We start from the raw sequence: 19,220 nt of genomic DNA, 5'->3' as shown, positions 1-19,220 counted from the left end.
CGAAACTCCTGCTGCGTCTTCAATACAGAACAAAGCAGCCAGTCCACAAAACAACCGTCCAAGGATACCTCGTCAAGCACCTAATCACGTACGGTTCAACTTAGCAACAATCCACAAATGATTTAAGTCCGAAACCCCTGTTCTGAACTAAATCCCCAAAGTGGCGCCAATCGAGGCAAAACCACATCCGAGACCTCCCAAAGTCTCCGGAATACGTTCACGATCGATGTGACCAAACCACAAGTCGATCGGACGCTCGAATCCTCACGGATCAAATAAATCGATCGGTATGAAACTGCAAAAATCATAACAAATCCATTCGAACTCCAAAATTTGTATATTATATATCGAAACGCTCATATCGACGAGTAGAAGACATATAATACCAGAAACAGTCCCATACGTGGCCGGAACACCGCCGGAACGCCACCACAGGTGGTGGCGCACCGCCGCCGGCCAAAACTCAATATTTCACAAAACTCCCAACATCAAAAAGCTTCATCTAAGCATGCTTGTGAATTTTCATAACTGGCTCGAAGTCAGAAAACAAGCTTAAGGGATCGAAAACTACCTCACAAGCCGTGAACAGTAATCCCAACTGAGTTGAACCGATTTCCACGTAAACCGATCAAAACAAACACCATAGATCCATCAGCAAGCCTATTCTGAACTCAACCAAGGAAACACGAAGCCACGAAGTCGCCGGAGTTGTGTTTTCCGGCTGGGTCCGAAAACACCAACCTGCACCGCCTTCTACCACTGCCACCACCGAGAATCGGCACTAGAGGACACCACAGGGAGGAGCGCACGGAGGAGTAGAGCTGATCTGGAAAGTCTCGTCGCCGGAGATGGCCGGAGCTCGCCAGAAAAGCCGGGTCGGATCACCGGGTTCGGGTCGGGTCGAGCACGGGTGATGAGAGAGAACGGAGCGTTTCTGGTTTCCGGAAAAGGAAATGCAAAAATGGAAAATAGTAAGTTTCCGAAAATGGAAACTCCTATTTATAGAACTTTCCCAAAACATCAAACGCTCATAACTTTCTCATACGAACTCCGATTTCCGTATTCCACATGTCCACGAACTCGTATCGACGCGCTCTACAACTTTCGTGAAGGAAGTTTTTGGAGAATCCTAACGTATCAAAAGTCAACCTTGAACCCACCCTAAAGTCACACTTTCCGAATAGAAATTCGTCCGAAACACTTCCGCTCCATCCACGAGCCACGAAACCGTCCAATATACATAAAATTAATTCTGAAAAATCCTCGGAAAATAAATACGAATTTCTGGGGCATCACACAATGAGATAATGGTTCTTCAATATGTAAATAACTTTCCTGGGTGGATCTTGAATCTAACATATAGAAAGAAGAAATTTGGTTCATTCAAGTGTATGAATGTTCCATGTGCTTCTGGTTCCTTAAGGTGCTTAGATAGTTGCCACCAGAAATTTTAAGTCTATTAAGTTTCTTCGTGAAAAAAGACTAGTCTGTTTATTCATCTTCTACCATTTCATTGCCTCACTTGCTATCTCTCTGTTTTCTAGATCAAAAGGTTTAAAATCTCCGACTCTATTCTGCAGTACATAACAAGGACCTTTACTACTAAATCATCTACCAGACACCTCTAATAACTTTGTTACGTGACCTAGTCCCACTTCTTCCAAACATAGACTTCCAAGTTCTGCCAAGTGCCAAGCAAAGTCAACCTTGGTGTACAAGCCCTTAGCAACTGGAGCATCTATTGGCCAAAAAACAGCTAGAGATGTCCACAACCACTGTTAGACATATATCAAGAGTGCATCTCTTATCCAAAAGCAGCTAGGGAATCTATCCACAACCAAAACCAATCTAGAGATGGAGGATAGAGGTAATGAATATTTTGACATCTTATTAGAAAAGTCATTTTTTTCAAGATGTTAGAAAGACTTCTACAGTAATATTACCACATGCAAGATGCACGAGCATGATCTTGCGGAGCGAGTATCAAACATGACAAACTTGCGCTTACTATTTTCTAAGAGAGAAGCACTTGAGAGCATTTTGCCTAGCTTTAGATCTTTACGTGTGTTAGATATATTTATACAAGCCAAACATTGACAAGTTGCCGAGTTCAATTGAAAAGTTGACACACATGGGTATATGAATGTTATGTGAAGAAATGTCAAAGAATTTCCAAATTCTATTAGTCAGCTTTATTGCCTTGAGACATTTAAAATGCCTTATCATGTTGAAGAGTTCCCAAAGATGATTGCTGATATGATCAACTTGAGACATGTTTATTTTGGTAAATTGCGAAAGTTCCGGTTGGGATATTTGGAAGATTGACGTACTAATGTCATATCATTACCTTTTCTGAAGGTGAGTAAGGAGACTGGACCTAGAATTGCGGAACTGGGTGGGTTAAACCATTTGAGAGACGCCTTATCTATCTATAATTTGAAGCATGTAAGAGATGTAGAAGAAGCAAGGACCCTTACATATGTCAATGAAAATCAAACCCATGACCTTTACAATGTTGGAATTATAAAGGTCACAACTTACTGACAATGACGACAATGAGGATGATGTACTTGAAGGCTTATGACCACATCGTAATTTGAAAATTTTGAAGATTCAGGGGCTCATGGAAACCCATCAAGGTCATTGCTTGCCAGCAACTTGAAAGAAATTGAATAATTAGCAGGGTGCAATAGATGCGAATAAGTCCTAATACTTGGCCATCTGCTTAATCTTATACATGTTAAGATGGAAGTCCCAATACTTGGCCATCTGCTTAATCTCTTATGCGCTATGAGCTCCCCAAGATTGAGTTTCATGGCCATGATCAAATTTCCGGTGTAACAACAAGTGACAGAGAAAGACTTAAATGACCCGCTATTTCATATGGATTTCAAGTCTTATCCAAATTTACAGCCCTCACCGGGTAGAGCAAGTTCACTAGTTGGGTCACTAGGTCACCAGGGCAGGAAACTATTCACTGCCACTGGATCTTTGCTTCCACCCGTTGGGTCAGAGTCACCAGTCAGTTACTGTTCATCAAATATATATATATATATATATATATTTTTTTTTTGGAAAAGTGAGAAATGTATGATGTAAATAAATAGTATTGATGAAAAATTTGGAAATGGAACCAAATAAAATTTTATGGGTAGACAAATTATATGTCCACCGACACTTTTTTTTTTTTTAACTCCACCAACACTTTTATTACATGCACACGACCGACTAAGTTTTTGAAAAGTGTGAAAAAATTTAAAACTCCACCGACAGTTTTATCATATGCACACCATCGACACGATTTTTGAAAAGAGTGAAAATATGAAAACTCCACCGACAGTTTTATCACATGTACACCACCGACAATTTTTTTGAAAAGAGTGAAAATCTGAAAACTCCACCGACAGTTTTATCACATGTACACCACCGACAATTTTTTTGAAATGAGTGAGTGATAACCCACCGACACTTTTATCTGTATAAAAAATTTCAATAAATAGACATGATGTTTTCACTACACACACACACCATCCGAGCTTAACAAACCTTCACCCTTTTCATATCTCTAGCATTACATATTACCTCAATTTCCCTTGTTTCAATGAATAGCTTGTGGGATCAAATTCGACGGTCTCAGGATGAAGATGATGAAGAGATGATGGCCATTAACGCCATTGTCATCGCTGCAGTCGCAGAAGAATCTGGAAACCAACACCGAGGGCGCGGTTCTCATCCGGGTCGTGCACCAAATGAGGAAAGACTTAGAGAAGAAAGGGGAAAAAACATGATGGCCGATTACTTTGTCGACCGGCCAGTGTTCAAAGATTGGGAGTTCCAAACACGTTACAGGATGAGTCTCAATCTCTTCAAGCGTATATCTACTGACCTTTGCCAGTATGATCGTTACTTTGTTAAAAAGTCAGATGCTACTGGTAAAGTCGGACTGCTTCCGGAGCAGAAGATGACAGCTGCCTTGCGAATGCTTGCTTACGGTGCGGGGGCAGATCAATGTGCTGAGTATTGTCGGATGGCGAAATCCACCGCCGTCGCAGCCCTTCAGCGATTTACACGAGAAATTGTTGATCTTTACTCAGCAGAATACCTCCGCGCTCCTACTGCTGTCGACCTTTGACGACTTCTTGCCAAAGCTGAGAGGAGAGGTTTTCCAGGAATGATTGGGAGCATCGACTGTATGCATTGGCAATGGAAGAATTGCCCGACGGGTTGGGCAGGAGAATATAGTGGCAGAAAACAGATCCCCACTATCATCCTGGAAGTAATCGCATCTTATGACACCTGGATTTGGCACGCATTCTTTGGAATGCCCGAGGCATGCAACGATCTCAACGTCTTGACAAAGTCTCCGTTGTTTGATGAGCTTACCGTCGATAGAGCACCTCAGATCCAATTCCAAGTTAATAACAAATTTCACAGTTTATGGTACTATCTCGCTGACGGTATTTATCCTCAATAGGCGACTTTCTAGAAAACAGTTCGAAATCCTACAAGCCCAAGGAAATCGAGTTTGCAAAGGCTCAAGAGGGGTATAGGAAGAATGTAGAAATATGTTTTGGTATATTACAGTCACGCTTGGGTATTGTTAGAGGAGCTGCTCATGGGTGGCATAAAAAGGACATCCAATACATCATGTTAACTTGTATTATATTACATAACATGATTGTCGAGGATGAACGACCTGAAGATAGCGATGATGAGTTGGAGTCGGATGATGAAGAAGATAACAATATGAGGCCCAGGATTGCTGAGGTATGGGAGGGACCAACTGGTAGAGACTTTGATCATGTTGGTAGAGATAGTCATAATATCAACGGATTCATGGACCGCTACCAAGAAATTAGATCTGAGCACAATCACTCCAACCTTCAAGAAGACCTCATTCAACACTTTTGGGAATTTCAAGGCAACAGATGTATCTAGATCTGCTATTTGTGTGTGTTTTCATTTAGTTTTTCTGTTTTTAATTATGTTTGTGTGGTTTTCATTTAGCTTTTATGTTTTTAATTATGTTTGTGTGCTTTTCATTCGTAAGGGTATTATTCAAATAAATTTTCATTTCATCAATCTAATATTACATAAGTGAAAAACCAAGTATTGGAATCATAACAATACAATTATTTAAAATATATAACTTGACAATTTTCCTAATCCTCATCTCCATTAGGAATCCAATTTGTGTTTGAGGGGTCATCCATATGGTTGGGGTTAGTGGATTCACTCGAAGAGAAAGGTGGGGAAGAGACTCCACCTGTGAATGGTGGTTGTGGATAGCCACAGGTGAATGGTGGTTGTGGGAAGCCACCGGTGAATGTTGGTTATGGAAAACCACCGGGGAAACGAGATTGTGGATAATACCCATTGGGGAATGGTGGTTGTGGATAGCCACCGGAGAAAGGAGGTGGTGGATAATATTTGTCGGTGAATGGTGGTTGTGGGAAGTTAGATTCACGGGTTGCATCTTCATCTTTTAGTTAGCGTCATCTTACTTGTGTCCATCTCCATAATACGCTCTTCACTCTCTTGATTTTTGAATTCCCTCTATTGAATATCCAATTGCAAGCGTATATAATCTCGTTGTTGTTGGTCATGGAGATGTCGAGCATATTCCTCATCACGTTTCTCCTTGGCAGACAACGTTGTTGTTTGGTTGGGTGCTATAGTCTCCACAGCGGCTGTCAGAGGACTAGAATCATTAAATGCTTTCTTTCCTTTCTAAATAGCTTCTTTGGTAGCCTTCTTTCCTTGAGGCCTCACCGAAGGATTGAGAGTTGCATCGGCATTTACCTCATCTGCATCTATGTCCAACTGGACATGAGAATCAGGAACGGATTGTTGTGTGTGCATCCGTTCAGTTGCTCCCCTGGAGGTTCCTCCAGCCGAAGAGGAATGGTTTGGAACGTCACCAAATTATTGAAACCACTTAACAATCTCGTAACATTCTAAACTAATGAAATCACATTTTTTTGGTTTTCCTTTCGATTTTGTTATCGCAGCTCTCCACAAATCTTGTGCTTGACGTCGCTATGTTAATTTAAACAAAAAAATATAAATCTATTAGTACAAATATAAACGAGGTACAATGTATCAACTAATTAAATCCACCTACATCACCTACTAACTTTAAGTATAAGGTGAGTATAATGTATAATTAAAATAAATTTAAGTCTAAAGTATGATTATGAAGTACTAATTTGAAGTATAATAATAAACTAAATTTTAATATATCAACTAATAATTTAAAGTATAATTATCAACAAAATATTTCAACTAATAATTTAAAGTAAGATGTATCAACTAATTAAATTTTAATATACATTAAAAGAATCATAAAAATTAATATTCGTGTTACACTACAAAGTCATACCTCATCAATCATATTCGCACCACTCTTGTACCAACTTTTCGCTTGCCTTAACGCACAATGCCAAGCATAAAGTTTGACTTTCAAGGTTTTCCACCTCCCTTGAAAAGCTTGCAATGATCGGACATATCCATCCCAATGTTCGGCATAGTGTTGGCGTACCTCTATCCATAGATGATTTTTTCTTCGTCCCGTACCCTTTGCCGGATCTTAACTAATTGCCCTCCAAGACTTGCACAATTGAATGTCTTCATTAGTCTGCCAACGTGTCCTGTCAATACTTGGATCTGCTACGGGTTGGACAATCGTATTGCCTCATACGCTCATATTGGAATAAAAAAATTTCGGAAGACGAAAGCTATGAGGAGAAGGAGCAAAAAATTTTGAGGAACAAAGATGATTTTTTTGGTGTGAGAAGTAAAATAGGAGGTGAGGTATTTATTGGAAATTTTGGTTATATTTTTTTTGTTACCATTGTAATCTAACGATTACTAATTAAGTTTTTTTTTTTTTACCTCTGCAAACCAGGAATTATAGGTCCATAATTATCCACCGTCCGATCCCTTCAATTATCATAAGCAACGGTCTAGATATGTGGACCGTTGCATTCAAATTCCCAATTACAACCAACGGCTACTTATCACGTCTCCAGCCGCACGCCACTACACGCCAAAAAGTTGGCTCGCACGCTCTTGCACGCTTGTCGGCGCTACATGACAAGCGGCTCCTAGCTCCAGCTTGTCGGCGAGTCTCCCCTCTCCTCTTCTTTTTGGGCTAGCATGGCATCCTGAGTCACGGCCTCAATCACCATGGTGCCCGAGATGGTGCCCTGCCCCAGATCTGGTGGAAGCATGAATAGTGAAAAAACCTTGCCCCCAAGCCTGCTTTTGACGTGGTGCGCAGTCATAAGAGAGCGAGCCCGTGTCCAGTCATAAGAGAGCCTGGTGAACTTGCTTTTAGTCAAGAAATAAATAAAAAACAAACCGACCCGAATTGAATAACCCGTTCAGCCCCTCGTCTCAGAATCTCATTCGCTTTATTTCACTTCCGTACTTCTCTCACTCCTTTTGAACTCTTGGATCGCTGAGCCTCTTCAACAAAACCCTCAGCCCCACTCGTCACCTTCACATACAACAATCTCAATCTCCCCCAAACACTCAAATTAGGGCACTGTGTTTGCAAGCTCCACATTGACGATTTCTTCGAGGTAACAATTCTCTTCTTCATGCAAAAACTGTAAATTTACATACCCATTTGGTACAATTTGAGTAAACTAGGTCTCTTTTTGGCTAATCAACTCAAATGTGTGTGTTCATCTTTGGGCAGGGCGCAGTTGAGGCGTTTCTTGTTGGAGAAGTATGAGTTTGGGGCTTACAAAGCGGAATTGCTGTGTTGGGTTGTGGAATTAAGTAGCAGAGATGATTGCAGAAAAGCCCAGTTGGATTAGGCATGAGGGTTTGCAAATTTTCTCCATTGATGTTCAGCCTGGTGGACTTAGGGTTGCCACTGGTGGGGGTGACCACAAGGTGTGACTCCTCTCATTCTTTCTGCTTTCTTTACTGGATTAGGAGTAGGAATGTGAAAGAAAATTGAATCTTTTGAGGAACACTGTAGGTTTTTGCATCGAGTGATGTATCTTTATCATCATTGTTGTTCTGTTTGCTAGGAAAATTAAAAGAAGTGATATCAGAAACCCTCTTGATACGTCGATTTAGCTTCATTTGTTTGAATCGGCAATGATATCCTCTGCCTTGTTGCTTTAGAAATATGTTGGAATTTGTATGTTTAGTTTTGTGCTTGGATTGTGAATTCTTATTTGACCAGTAGTATTATGTTGAGCATCATTGATTCTAGGGGGTGTATATATTTTCAGTTGTGTTGCGGTCAAAGCTTAAGCAGATGTTTATTGAATTGTTTTGTTTTCTAGGGGTTTTTCTTGTATTGCTTCCAGATGGCACTACTTTCGTGCATTTTTTTCTTTACGTCTTTCAAAAAGTGGCTATCGTCTAATAACTCGATACAATATATGTTTCATTATACTTGAAATATCACAAAGTAAGAGTAGACTGTTTCATTATATTTATAGGGCTTTTTCAATAACTAAATCATGTTTTTCATTTCATGCTCTCTGTACAATTTCATCATTGTACATGTTCATTGAACAGCACTCAATTTCATCGACTGGGAATGTCCTGCATTAGAAAAATTTACTTACAGTTACATGTATGGGTCACCTTTGTCACATCAATTTGTGTGGCATCATTTGCTCTACTAAAATATGGAAGCGATTTACTCATTCTTACCAATTTCAGGTGCGGGTATGGAACATGAAATCCCTGGGCAGGGATTTCTCAAATGAAGAATCAGCCCAAAGGCTACTTGCAACCCTCCGTGATCACTTCGGTTCTGTGAATTGTGTTAGGTGGGCTAAGCATGGTCGCTATCTTGCATCAGGATCTGATGATCAAGTACTTCTAATTCATGAGAGGAAGCCAGGTTCAGGAACCACTGAGTTTGGCAGTGGAGAGCCCCTGATGTCGAGAATTGGAAAGTTGCAATGACTTTGAGAGGGCATACTGCAGATGTGGTAATGATATTTCTTGCATTGTTTGGATAATTGGTGCACCCAAAATAGATTCTTTTGCTCTTTAGTTATTGAGTATGTTTCTCCTCCCAAATTTGGTTGTCCTTTTGTTTTCAAACAATGTGTGTTCTTGCCTTGCCTTTGGGATTTACCAGAAGGTTCGTATAATCTTTGGCTTTTTCTACAACTGTCCCAACCAAGGAAAAAAAAAAGGGGGGATACGGGAGATTTTTTTATATTTTTTTGAAATTCCCTTAAAATAATTCTTTGGTGGTATTGTCTAACTGCAGTGCTACTTTTCTGTGGTTAAAGTAGGTGGATCTCAATTGGTCTCCAGATGACTCGATGCTGGCCAGTGGAAGTTTAGATAACACTATACACATCTGGAATATGAGCAATGGTATTTGCACTGCTGTTCTTAGGGGCCATTCTAGCTTGGTTAAAGGAGTTACTTGGGATCCGATTGGCTCCTTCATAGCAAGTCAATCAGATGATAAGACTGTAATTATTTGGCGAACAAGTGACTGGAGTCTTGCTCACAAAACAGACGGCCACTGGGCAAAATCAGTATGTCAATTGTGGTTTCAAGTTCTGTTTTTTGCTCTATACAGTTGCTGGTTTAAATTTCTGACAATATTTGTTTCTTCAGCTTGGATCTACCTTTTTCAGGCGGCTTGGATGGTCCCCTTGTGGTCATTTCATTACTACCACTCATGGGTTCCAGAAACCAAGGCATTCAGCACCTGTTCTAGAGAGAGGGGAATGGTCTGCTACTTTTGACTTCTTAGGACATAATGCACCTGTGATTGTGGTGAAGTTTAACCACTCAATGTTTAAGAGGAATTTTTCCAATGCTCAAGAAGGGAAAGCTGCACCTGTTGGGTGGACCAATGGCACCTCAAAAATAGGTGGGAAAGAAAAAGAACTACAACCTTATAATGTTATAGCAATCGGGAGTCAGGATCGTACAATAACTGTATGGACGACTGCAAGTCCCCGCCCTCTCTTTGTAGCAAAGCATTTCTTCACTCAAAGTGTTGTGGATTTATCTTGGTAAGATTCTCATTTCCAGAGTACCTACCATTGGTCCATTAGGTTCTTTCCGTTTTATTTATTTGTTCATTATCTATTATTTTGTTGTTATCATTCTGTTCATTCCTTTCTTTAATGCTTTTCTTTTTCTGCTGGGAACAGGAGCCCCGATGGTTATTCACTTTTTGCATGTTCTTTGGATGGTTCAGTGGCTACTTTCCATTTTGAGGTGAAAGAGCTTGGCCACCGGTTAAGTGATGCTGAACTGGATGAATTAAAGAGAAGTCGTTATGGCGATGTTAGAGGTAGGCAGGTACATTTAGCTGAAAGCCCAGCACAGTTATTGCTTGAGGCAGCTTCTGCTAAGCAAGCCCCAAAGAAAAAAGTGGTTCGGGATGTTCAGCAAAGCCAGACAGTCAAACCTTCTGCGGGTGTGGTGGTTGCAACAAAAGCATCTGATGGTCACGTTGATGATAGGAAGAAGAGTGGAGGAGCTTCTGGTGATGTTTTAAATAAAGTTTCAATGCCTGCCCACATTTCTAGTCCTGTAAAGCAAAGAGAATATAGACGACCTGATGGTCGAAAGAGGATTATTCCAGAGGCAGTTGGTGTGCCTCTCCAGAAGGAAAATAATTCTGTTGGGGCTCAGTCCCAGGCACTTGACTTCCCTCTAATGCCTTCTGATCACAGAAAGAATGATAGTGGGTTAGTTGCTGATGATAGGGGGATTAAAGAAAATTCTGTCAGGGAAACACTTATGAGAGGCAATGATATAAAGGATGGACAGGGGGTCACCGCTAGAGCTATGATTACCAACAGCCTTGTTATTGAGAAGGTTCCCACCTCCACAGGTAGAGATGAAAGCATAAATATAGAACAGTCAGGAACTGTGAAGGCTTCTAATTCAATATGTGGTTCTAGTCCTATTCTTTCAATTAGGGTGTTTGATAAGAAGGAAGCGGAAGATGCTGTACCATATTGCTTGGAAGCTCGGCCTAAGGAACATGCTGCAAATGACATTATTAACGTGGGAAATTCACTGATCATAAAAGAAACCGAAATCACCTGCACAAAAGGGTTGCAAACACTTTGGTCTGATAGAATATCTGGGAAAGTCACTGTTTTAGCTGGAAATGCAAACTTTTGGGCTGTTGGATGTGAAGATGGATGCATCCAGGTAAGCATATACATCTTTCACTTGTTTACTTTCCCCCTTTTCTTTCGTTTCTGTTTTACTTTTCACCATTATATAAGTTTCCATTTCACAAGAGTTCAAAATTCTCACATCATATTTATAATATGTCCTTTGTGGTGGCACTTCGTATCATCTTATATTATCACGTTGGAGGAATGCTGCAGATTGAAATCTGAAGTGAAGCAGAATTGCTACTAATAGTACTTTACCCAATGACATCATATATTATTACATACATTTTCTTGGTAGTAGTCTTCTGATGCCAACTGGCGCTCACTAAAATCTTTGTCTGTGAATTTACACTGGAAGCCCATAAGTCTTCCATTTCTTTTGCAATATTTGATATTAAGTGGTTTTTGGTGAAGAAAGATGCTAGCTAATATGTTCAGAACTTAACATATTTTAATCTTTTACTGCTGTTACCTTTAAAAATTTGTAAAAATAAAAAGTCTATCCATTGCCTGATATGATTATCGATTATTGACATCGGTACAGACATCCGTATCAGATAACTATTCGAATAAAACATTATGTGATTTATGATTCATTATATCTTGTAATAACTTGTATACCAATATCACTTGCCTAAATTTTTGAATATGTTTGATCATATTTCTTGTTCCCCTGGGCAGGTTTACACAAAGTGTGGGAGACGCGCTATGCCGACTATGATGGTAGGATCTGCAGCAGTTTTTATAGATTGTGACGAGTGCTGGAAGTTGTTTTTGGTTACCAGAAAAGGATCCTTGTATCTATGGGATCTATTAAAGCGGAACTGTCTCCTTCATGACTCGTTGTCATCTCTGGTTGCTTTAAACCCAAATCCATCTGCAAATGATGCAGGTACCACATTGCATTTGTGTTGATATATGTACAGTTTTTTTTTTTTTTCTCTGTTCTGTAGGTGTTGACCGATGGGCATAGCCCATGTATTGTCAGCATGAGGGTTAGAACTTTAGATTTGTTTAACATTTCTGTCTCATTATCCACACTTTCCAGGCATGATCAAAGTTATATCAGCAAAGCTATCAAGATCTGGATCTCCCCTTGTTGTTCTCGCTACTCGCCATGCCTTCCTTTTTGACATGGGACTGATGTGTTGGCTTAGGGTTGCAGATGACTGCTTTTCTGGGTCAAATTTTGCAAGCTCCTGGCATTTGGGTTTGACGCAGAGCGGTGAGCTGGCTGGTTTGCAGGTTGATGTTAAGAAATATTTGGCTAGGAAGCCAGGTTGGAGCAGGTTTGTACTTAAAAATATGGAAATTTGGAGACTATAGTTACTAGTGACCTACTGACCTATAATATTTCAGTCTTAGAAGTTAGAATTGATTCCATTGCATTTCTTGTAGGGTGACTGATGATGGAGTACAGACACGTGCTCATTTGGAAGCTCAGCTGGCTTCTTTGCTGGCTTTAAAGTCCCCTAATGAATATCGCCAATGCCTTCTATCATATATACGCTTCCTTGCCAGGTGTTTATCTTTTTTCTTCCTTGTGTGCATGTATCCGTAAAATATAGCCATCATTCTATTTGCACATGCATTGTTAGTAATATTGTGAAATTCTTTATGATTGTATAAACTGTTTCCTGTGGTGTTTTTCTTTAACGTGCACTGATATGCAACGCCTCTGCTTTGTTTTTGGTGACATCATCTTTACCCTTTATTTGTTTCATCATACTCTGTGCAGCAGAAAACATAAGGTTGTGTAACAAACCTGACACCTGAAGCATGTTAAAATTGAATACTTCTAAAATGTTCTTTCAAACCTGTCACGCTCCTTCTTTTCCCCTTATGAATGATTATAGCTATCCGGGTGTCAATGTTGTCAGCAAGTGCATAATAACTTATCCCTGAACTATTTACTGGTCTAAACTATCTACTAGTTTATCTATATAACTTGATTCACTGATTTCAGAGAAGCAGACGAGTCTCGTCTACGAGAAGTCTGTGAGAGTTTCCTTGGACCTCCTACTGGAATGGTGGAAGCTACTTCTTTAGATTCAAAGAACTTGGCATGGGATCCTTTTGTGCTTGTAAGACTTTCGATACAGTTCATTAGATGTCTTTTGGTAGTTGGATATGGACCTAGAACTTTTTCAATTTTCTTCTCTCTGCATGGCCTTATTAGATGTTCTTGTGTTGAGTCAGTTTTACATTTAATTTATTTTCTTACCGATTCTTGAGGGCTTGGTGAGGGTGAAGCAGTATATCACATTATACCATGATTTTTAGCCTTGAGAATGTGGTACATGTGTTATTTATGTTTATTTGCATTGCGTTTCTGCTACTGCAGGGAATGAGGAAACATAAGCTCTTACGAGAAGATATTCTCCCGGCAATGGCTTCAAATCGAAAAGTACAGCGTTTGCTCAATGAATTCATGGATCTAATTTCTGAATATGAAAGTGCTGAAATAAATGTAGAGTCAAAAACTCAAACTTCACCAACAGCACGTCTGTCAGCAGCTGATCCAATGGAGTCTGCTCCATCCAGTAAAAATAAAATGGATTCTGTCCTTGTGGCAACTGATCAAGCAAAGCCTGTTCCCGATCCAACTGATCAAAAAGACTCCACTCAGTTAGCAACAGATAGAGAAAATTCTGCTTCAACAGCAAAAAATGAAGTTAATTCAGATCCACCAAAGCTCAATCACGTTACTCATGCCCCACAAAATGATGCAGGTTCTTGATTTTTGCATTGTCTCACCATTAAAGTAAATGCAAGAGATGAGTCATACTAACATGTAGTTACACATAGTTTTGAGTTTTGATGACGTATGTAGATCTTTGAAGTTTACTTTTCCCATGACACAACCATATCTAGATCGGAGTCCATTTTGCTACTCACCTTTCTGCCCAAGAAAAGCCAATGACAAGTATATGCTGCGGCCTCCTGTATCCGTTATTAGTGAATTTCTTGTGGTGTCCTCTCAGGTTTTGTGCGGTGAAGAATTTTGTTGATTCTATTGTGATTCTATCTTTGCATATATAGTTGTGTCAGTTGTATGTAATCAGCTTGATGGATTTTGTATCTTGTACGTTATTCAGCATAATGATAAGATAACTCCTTATTTTTGCGGTTATTCCAAGTATGCCTAGTGTGGAACTTGTTGGATGTGTACTAGCCTATAAAGCATGATTCCCGGTAGATTTGGGGCAAATGAAAGGGTTAATTATACCCTGAATCCTTAAAGCTTTTATAGGTACTCAAAGAGTCAAAAGATTAAAGTTTATAGAAGTCCGTTTTACTTTTATGTACTCTCATTTTTAATGTACTGATCCAATGTTAGAGGCTGAGGAACATGAAACCAATTGATGAAGAAGATATTCTAGTGGTTTGCTCTCTAAGATCCCTATATACTAGAGTCCTAAGTCGGTGGCCAAGTAGTGAAGATAAAATTAATATCATTCGTGAGCAACTCCAACAGCTTCCCTATAATTTCTATATTATAGGGAAGCAAAAATCAAAATCTCCATAATTTTTCTGCTCCAACTCCAACAGCTTCCCTATTTTACAGATTTCTGCATTTATTACAACAATAAAATATTCTACATTTAAAACAAATCTAAAATAACGGCTAGTTTACAACGGCTCCTTTCACCGGGTCTAAACCAATATTGAGCCATGCAGATACAAGAAGTTTGTCTTCTTCGATTGTGAAGTTGGCTTGTCTTTGTGCTTTCTTGCTGCTAGGTGCACGTGGTGTCTCTTCATAAGTGTAAACTTCATTTGTAGGAGTCTCTTCATAAGTGCAATCTTCATATGGTGAATGAGCATAAGTAGAACCATTGGACTGATACTGACTCAGTTCGTCGGGAAATCGTGTGGTTCATTAAGGTCACTGAGGGATGATTCGTTGTTAAGGAGGTTAGTGAAATTCAATGGCATCAAAGCCATCTGAAATTATTAAACAAGGCAAAGGCTGGTAATCCATCTATATGAGAAAATTACTCATAAAATTAAACAAGGCAAAGGCACACATTAAGTACAATATCAATGGTATAAGCTGTGAATATTGAAGAAAGAAAACAATGGGACCTGCAACCAGATTTGCTGCTGGTCAATGAAGAAAGAAAACAATGGGACATGCATACATGCGTAGACAACCTATTTCAAATGATCATCAACTATATGTGCATCAAGTCGATCAAAGTGAACTAAATTAATGTGTTTTTAATCCAAAAACAGTAAAGCAAGAAATTGATCAAATTATTGATGATATGCTGTAACAAGAAATTAATCCAAAAACAGTCAAGCAAGAAATTGATCAAATTATTGATGATATGCTATAAGCAAGAAATTAATCCAAAAACAATAAAGCAAGAAATTGATCAAATTATGTTCCTTGTTGTCAAAGGTACAAGCTGCGAAAAACCCATTTTCTTGATCAATGGTTAATTAAATATGACAACTTGACAACATACGGATATTTAGGATAAGTAACTTCCTGTATATGATGATGCAAGGAACTTGATATATTTCTAAAGATTTGGCTATATATGATGATGCAAGGAACTTGTAGTACGTAGTTGGTTAGAACGTTTCTTTTAGTCCAGATTTGTTTATTATTAAATAAAGAACAAGATGCATGGAATAACATACACCTTGATGCAGAAACTGTTGTATTGCGTACACAATATAATTCTATGAAGATGTAGGATCAAGAATACAACATATAGAAACTAAATGGTGGTGAATAGCTAGGAACTTAGGTTTGTATAAGCCTCAATCATAACCCCTACAGAAGTCTAGCTTAGTGCGCACCAGGAACAGGGGCAGAGCAAGCAATTCCTACTTGATATCTCCCAAGGAAAATCCTGAATTATATCTCAGATTGATGGCATACTGCATACATGTGTATGTGCATAATCTTTCGGTCTAGGATAAATAATTGTACCTACCACCACCTTTGTATACAAAACCTTTTTCCACACTTCAATTTTATAGTGTATGTTATCTACAAGGGGTTATATACAAGAGTTTCTCACTAGGAAAGAATTTGTCTACCGTTGGTCTCATATTGAATCCTCTATGACAAGAACACAACTTCTTGTTCTAAATGTGAGAGGGAAAAGGTGAAAAGGAAAAAAAAAGGGTAGAACAAAGGAAAAATATCCAGGTCCTTCAGTTCAAACCTATCTACCAAACCACTACTCAATACTATGGTACACTGTAATCAACTAACTAATGACTCCTATTATCTGTACATATTAGGTCTAACACTTGGCCTAATTGACAACCCATTGTTCCATGGTTCCAGAGGGTATGATATCAGATGATGATATTTCATATTTGTCAAAAGTAAAAAACAAAAAGTGAAAAGGAGAATGAAAACTTTTTCAGTGCCTAACTGAGACCCAGAGAGAGTCAAGCCAAGCTCACCAATTCATTCCTTCATCCCTGGACTGAACTTTACATGTGTATTGGGTCACCACTACACTAGAAATCCCCCCCCCCCCCCCCCCCCCCCCCAGGTTTTAGTTAAGAAGATACATGGAAAAGGTATTATGCTTTCTGGGCGTTGGGTTCCATTGTTTTAAAATGAGTTGTAGACTTGCAGACAAGCTTGAAAATTCATCATTCTCTTTGAGTCATTTTATCAGTAACCAAAGGGGCGTTATGCATGACATGCTTTACAACAGCAACACTTATCCAGACATCATCGAAACAACAAATTATACATAGGTGTAGTTTTTGTAAGATCAAATATGGACATAACACATATCATCATAAAGTAATTGATGATTAGCTTAATATCAATCCTAGTTTAACATGGATACAAACAGTAAATCAATACTAGTGACTTAATGAATAGTGTATCAATTCATTAAGGATAGTAATCTATTGCTTAGTCTACAAGGAAGGCTACAAGTTGTGATACATTAAGAATCTAACTAGGAAACCTAAACCGATATGGATAGCTTTAATGGGAAGCTTCTTGAGGGTTAAGTCTCTGATATATACAGATGAATTGGTCCCTGATTACTACCGACGTTTTGCATATTGTTCTGTCCATTGAGAAGCAAGTTGGTAAGTAACAGAAGGCTATATTCAGTGTTCGTGTTTGCAGTTGCATAAGATGGAATTCATGCCAGTAATTGCTGAAGGTAAGCCTTAATCCCTTTTATGATTGTGTGCATATGTTGTGAGCATGTATATGGTTATTTTACAATTGGTATCAGAGCATAGGCTCACAAGTATCAAAATCGTTTTAGGGTTTTGCAAAACAAACACAAAAAAAAAAAAAAAAAAAAAAAAAAAAAAAAAAAAAGGGGTTTTTGCTTTACGGACCAAGTCACTGATCAGGTAACTGACCATGTAACTGGTCATGTAACTGATCAAGGTAAGTTACTTAAGTCAATTGCTGCATCTGGTTAAATATTAAGTTCACGCTTCCGCTGTGATTTTTAGCAGCAAATTGGGGAAAAAGCAAAAACAGGTTTTTCTGTGAAATTGATTTCGATTCATAGCATGATAATTGTGTTTTTGATTGTGCTCAAGAACCTTAGTTGCATTCCCGGCGTGCGTTAGGTTAGAGTAGATGGTGACCGGATGAAATTTACAATTTCTTGATTGTTCCGTGGTTTCTTGGAATCAAATCAATTTTGGTTATGCTTGAATATGCATGTTGAATTGATTGATGATATGGTATTGTATCTGTGATTGTGTAAAATTGCATGAAGAACAAAAATCTCCCAGATTTTGTTTACACATTATTAAAATTGACAGATACGAGAGCTTAATTTTCTTACAAGGATGAATCTGGGTAGAATATAAAGTTAAAAGCTCATGGGTTTTGTGGTTTTCTGTTGGCATAAGTGATTATGATGCACAAAGCATTCTTCATTGATGTTGGCAGAAAACGATGATCAGGTAACTGACCAACTAGTCAGGTCACTGACCATGTAACTGGTCGGGTCACTGACCAAGTAACTGGCCAGGTCACTGACCATGTAACTGGCCAGGTCACTGACCAAGTAACTGGTCAGGTAACTAATCAAGTAACTGATCGAATAACAAAACTGAAATTGTGTTTTGTGTTTTAAAACTATGCTTCAGTTTTATCTTCCAAAGAAGTGGTCAAGTATGGTTTTAGAATACAAAACAGCAATATGCGTGCTTGATGAAAATAAATACGGATACTTAGAAATTTTTCTTCTGTCTAAAGATGTGGATAAATTTCTTTGGATAACTTGTTTTCATTGAACATGGTATATTGATAAAGAACTCCAGGATGTTATGCTTCTGCTCAAAAGTGTTGCTTAACATTATTTTTGGTTATGGACTGATATGAATGCAAGTATGGATTGTTTAGGTTTTCTGTATGTTCTTGTTTTGGTTGCTTAAAGCTAAATAAAACACAGAAAACTTAAAGTTATTTTCTTTACAAATTGAGAATTCACACGAATTTTTGTTTTGCTCCTTAGGTAACTCCTACATGAACTTGAACAGTGTCTTGATGTTAACTGGAACCAACTATAGAGCTTGGCTAGATTCTGTAGAAAACTATATGGGAATGCATGAGAACATAGACTATTGCTTCACTGAGGATAAGCCTATAGAGTTGAATGAAAAGAGCACCAAGAAAGAAACTGACCTTTACAAGAAGTGGCATAGATCCAATAGAATGGCTAAGAATCTCATTCGTACCTCTATGTCCAAGACTGTCAGGGGAAGTATAGAAGAACCTGAGCTAGCATCAGATTTTCTGGAACTCATAGGTGCTAAGTTTAAAGAAAGTGAAAAGGCAGAAGCAGCTAGACTAACCAAGGAGTTTCATGATTTGAAGTACATGGGTTCAGGGGGAGTTAGAGAACATATTATGAAGATGATCAATATAAATGGCAGACTCAGGGAGCTCTTGATGGGGGTTAGGGATGAGCAGGTAGTGCATTATGCACTTCATTCCTTGCCTAACAGTTTTAGTCATCTTAGGACCAGTTACAACTCTCAAAAGGGAAACTGGACTTTAGATGAACTTATATCCATCTGTGTTGATGAGGAAGCTAGGATCAAGGAAGAAAAAGA

At 38.8% G+C, this 19,220-nt stretch overlaps 3 protein-coding genes across 3 annotated transcripts; all 3 read left to right on the top strand.

Moving 5' to 3' along the window:
- Positions 1 to 3,601: 3,601 nt before the first annotated feature.
- On the top strand, positions 3,602 to 4,132 carry LOC112198907. The gene has a single exon (XM_024340003.1). It carries the CDS (start codon positions 3,602 to 3,604, stop codon positions 4,130 to 4,132), a length of 531 nt encoding a protein of 176 aa, XP_024195771.1.
- Positions 4,133 to 4,171: 39 nt separating this feature from the next.
- On the top strand, positions 4,172 to 4,938 carry LOC112198898. The gene is made up of 2 exons (XM_024339996.1): positions 4,172 to 4,190; positions 4,475 to 4,938. The coding sequence occupies exons 1-2, from the start codon at positions 4,172 to 4,174 to the stop codon at positions 4,936 to 4,938; spliced, it is 483 nt and encodes a 160-aa protein (XP_024195764.1).
- A 2,372-nt stretch (positions 4,939 to 7,310) lies between these two features.
- Positions 7,311 to 14,274, top strand: LOC112174223 (protein HIRA-like). Its single transcript, XM_024311964.2, is given in 12 exon segments — positions 7,311 to 7,586; positions 7,706 to 7,905; positions 8,692 to 8,905; positions 8,908 to 8,966; positions 9,279 to 9,530; positions 9,613 to 10,016; positions 10,158 to 11,172; positions 11,823 to 12,033; positions 12,190 to 12,430; positions 12,540 to 12,662; positions 13,108 to 13,225; positions 13,486 to 14,274. Coding segments are annotated over 11 exon segments (3,141 nt in total). The 5' UTR covers positions 7,311 to 7,586; positions 7,706 to 7,797; the 3' UTR covers positions 13,882 to 14,274.
- Positions 14,275 to 19,220: the final 4,946 nt, after the last annotated feature.

The sequence above is a fragment of the Rosa chinensis genome, chromosome 1 (assembly GCF_002994745.2).
Source record: "Rosa chinensis cultivar Old Blush chromosome 1, RchiOBHm-V2, whole genome shotgun sequence".
In the NCBI taxonomy this organism is placed as follows: domain Eukaryota; kingdom Viridiplantae; phylum Streptophyta; class Magnoliopsida; order Rosales; family Rosaceae; genus Rosa; species Rosa chinensis.
The sequence above is the reverse complement of the archived record's forward strand: the minus strand, read 5'-3'. Positions and strand labels throughout refer to the sequence as shown.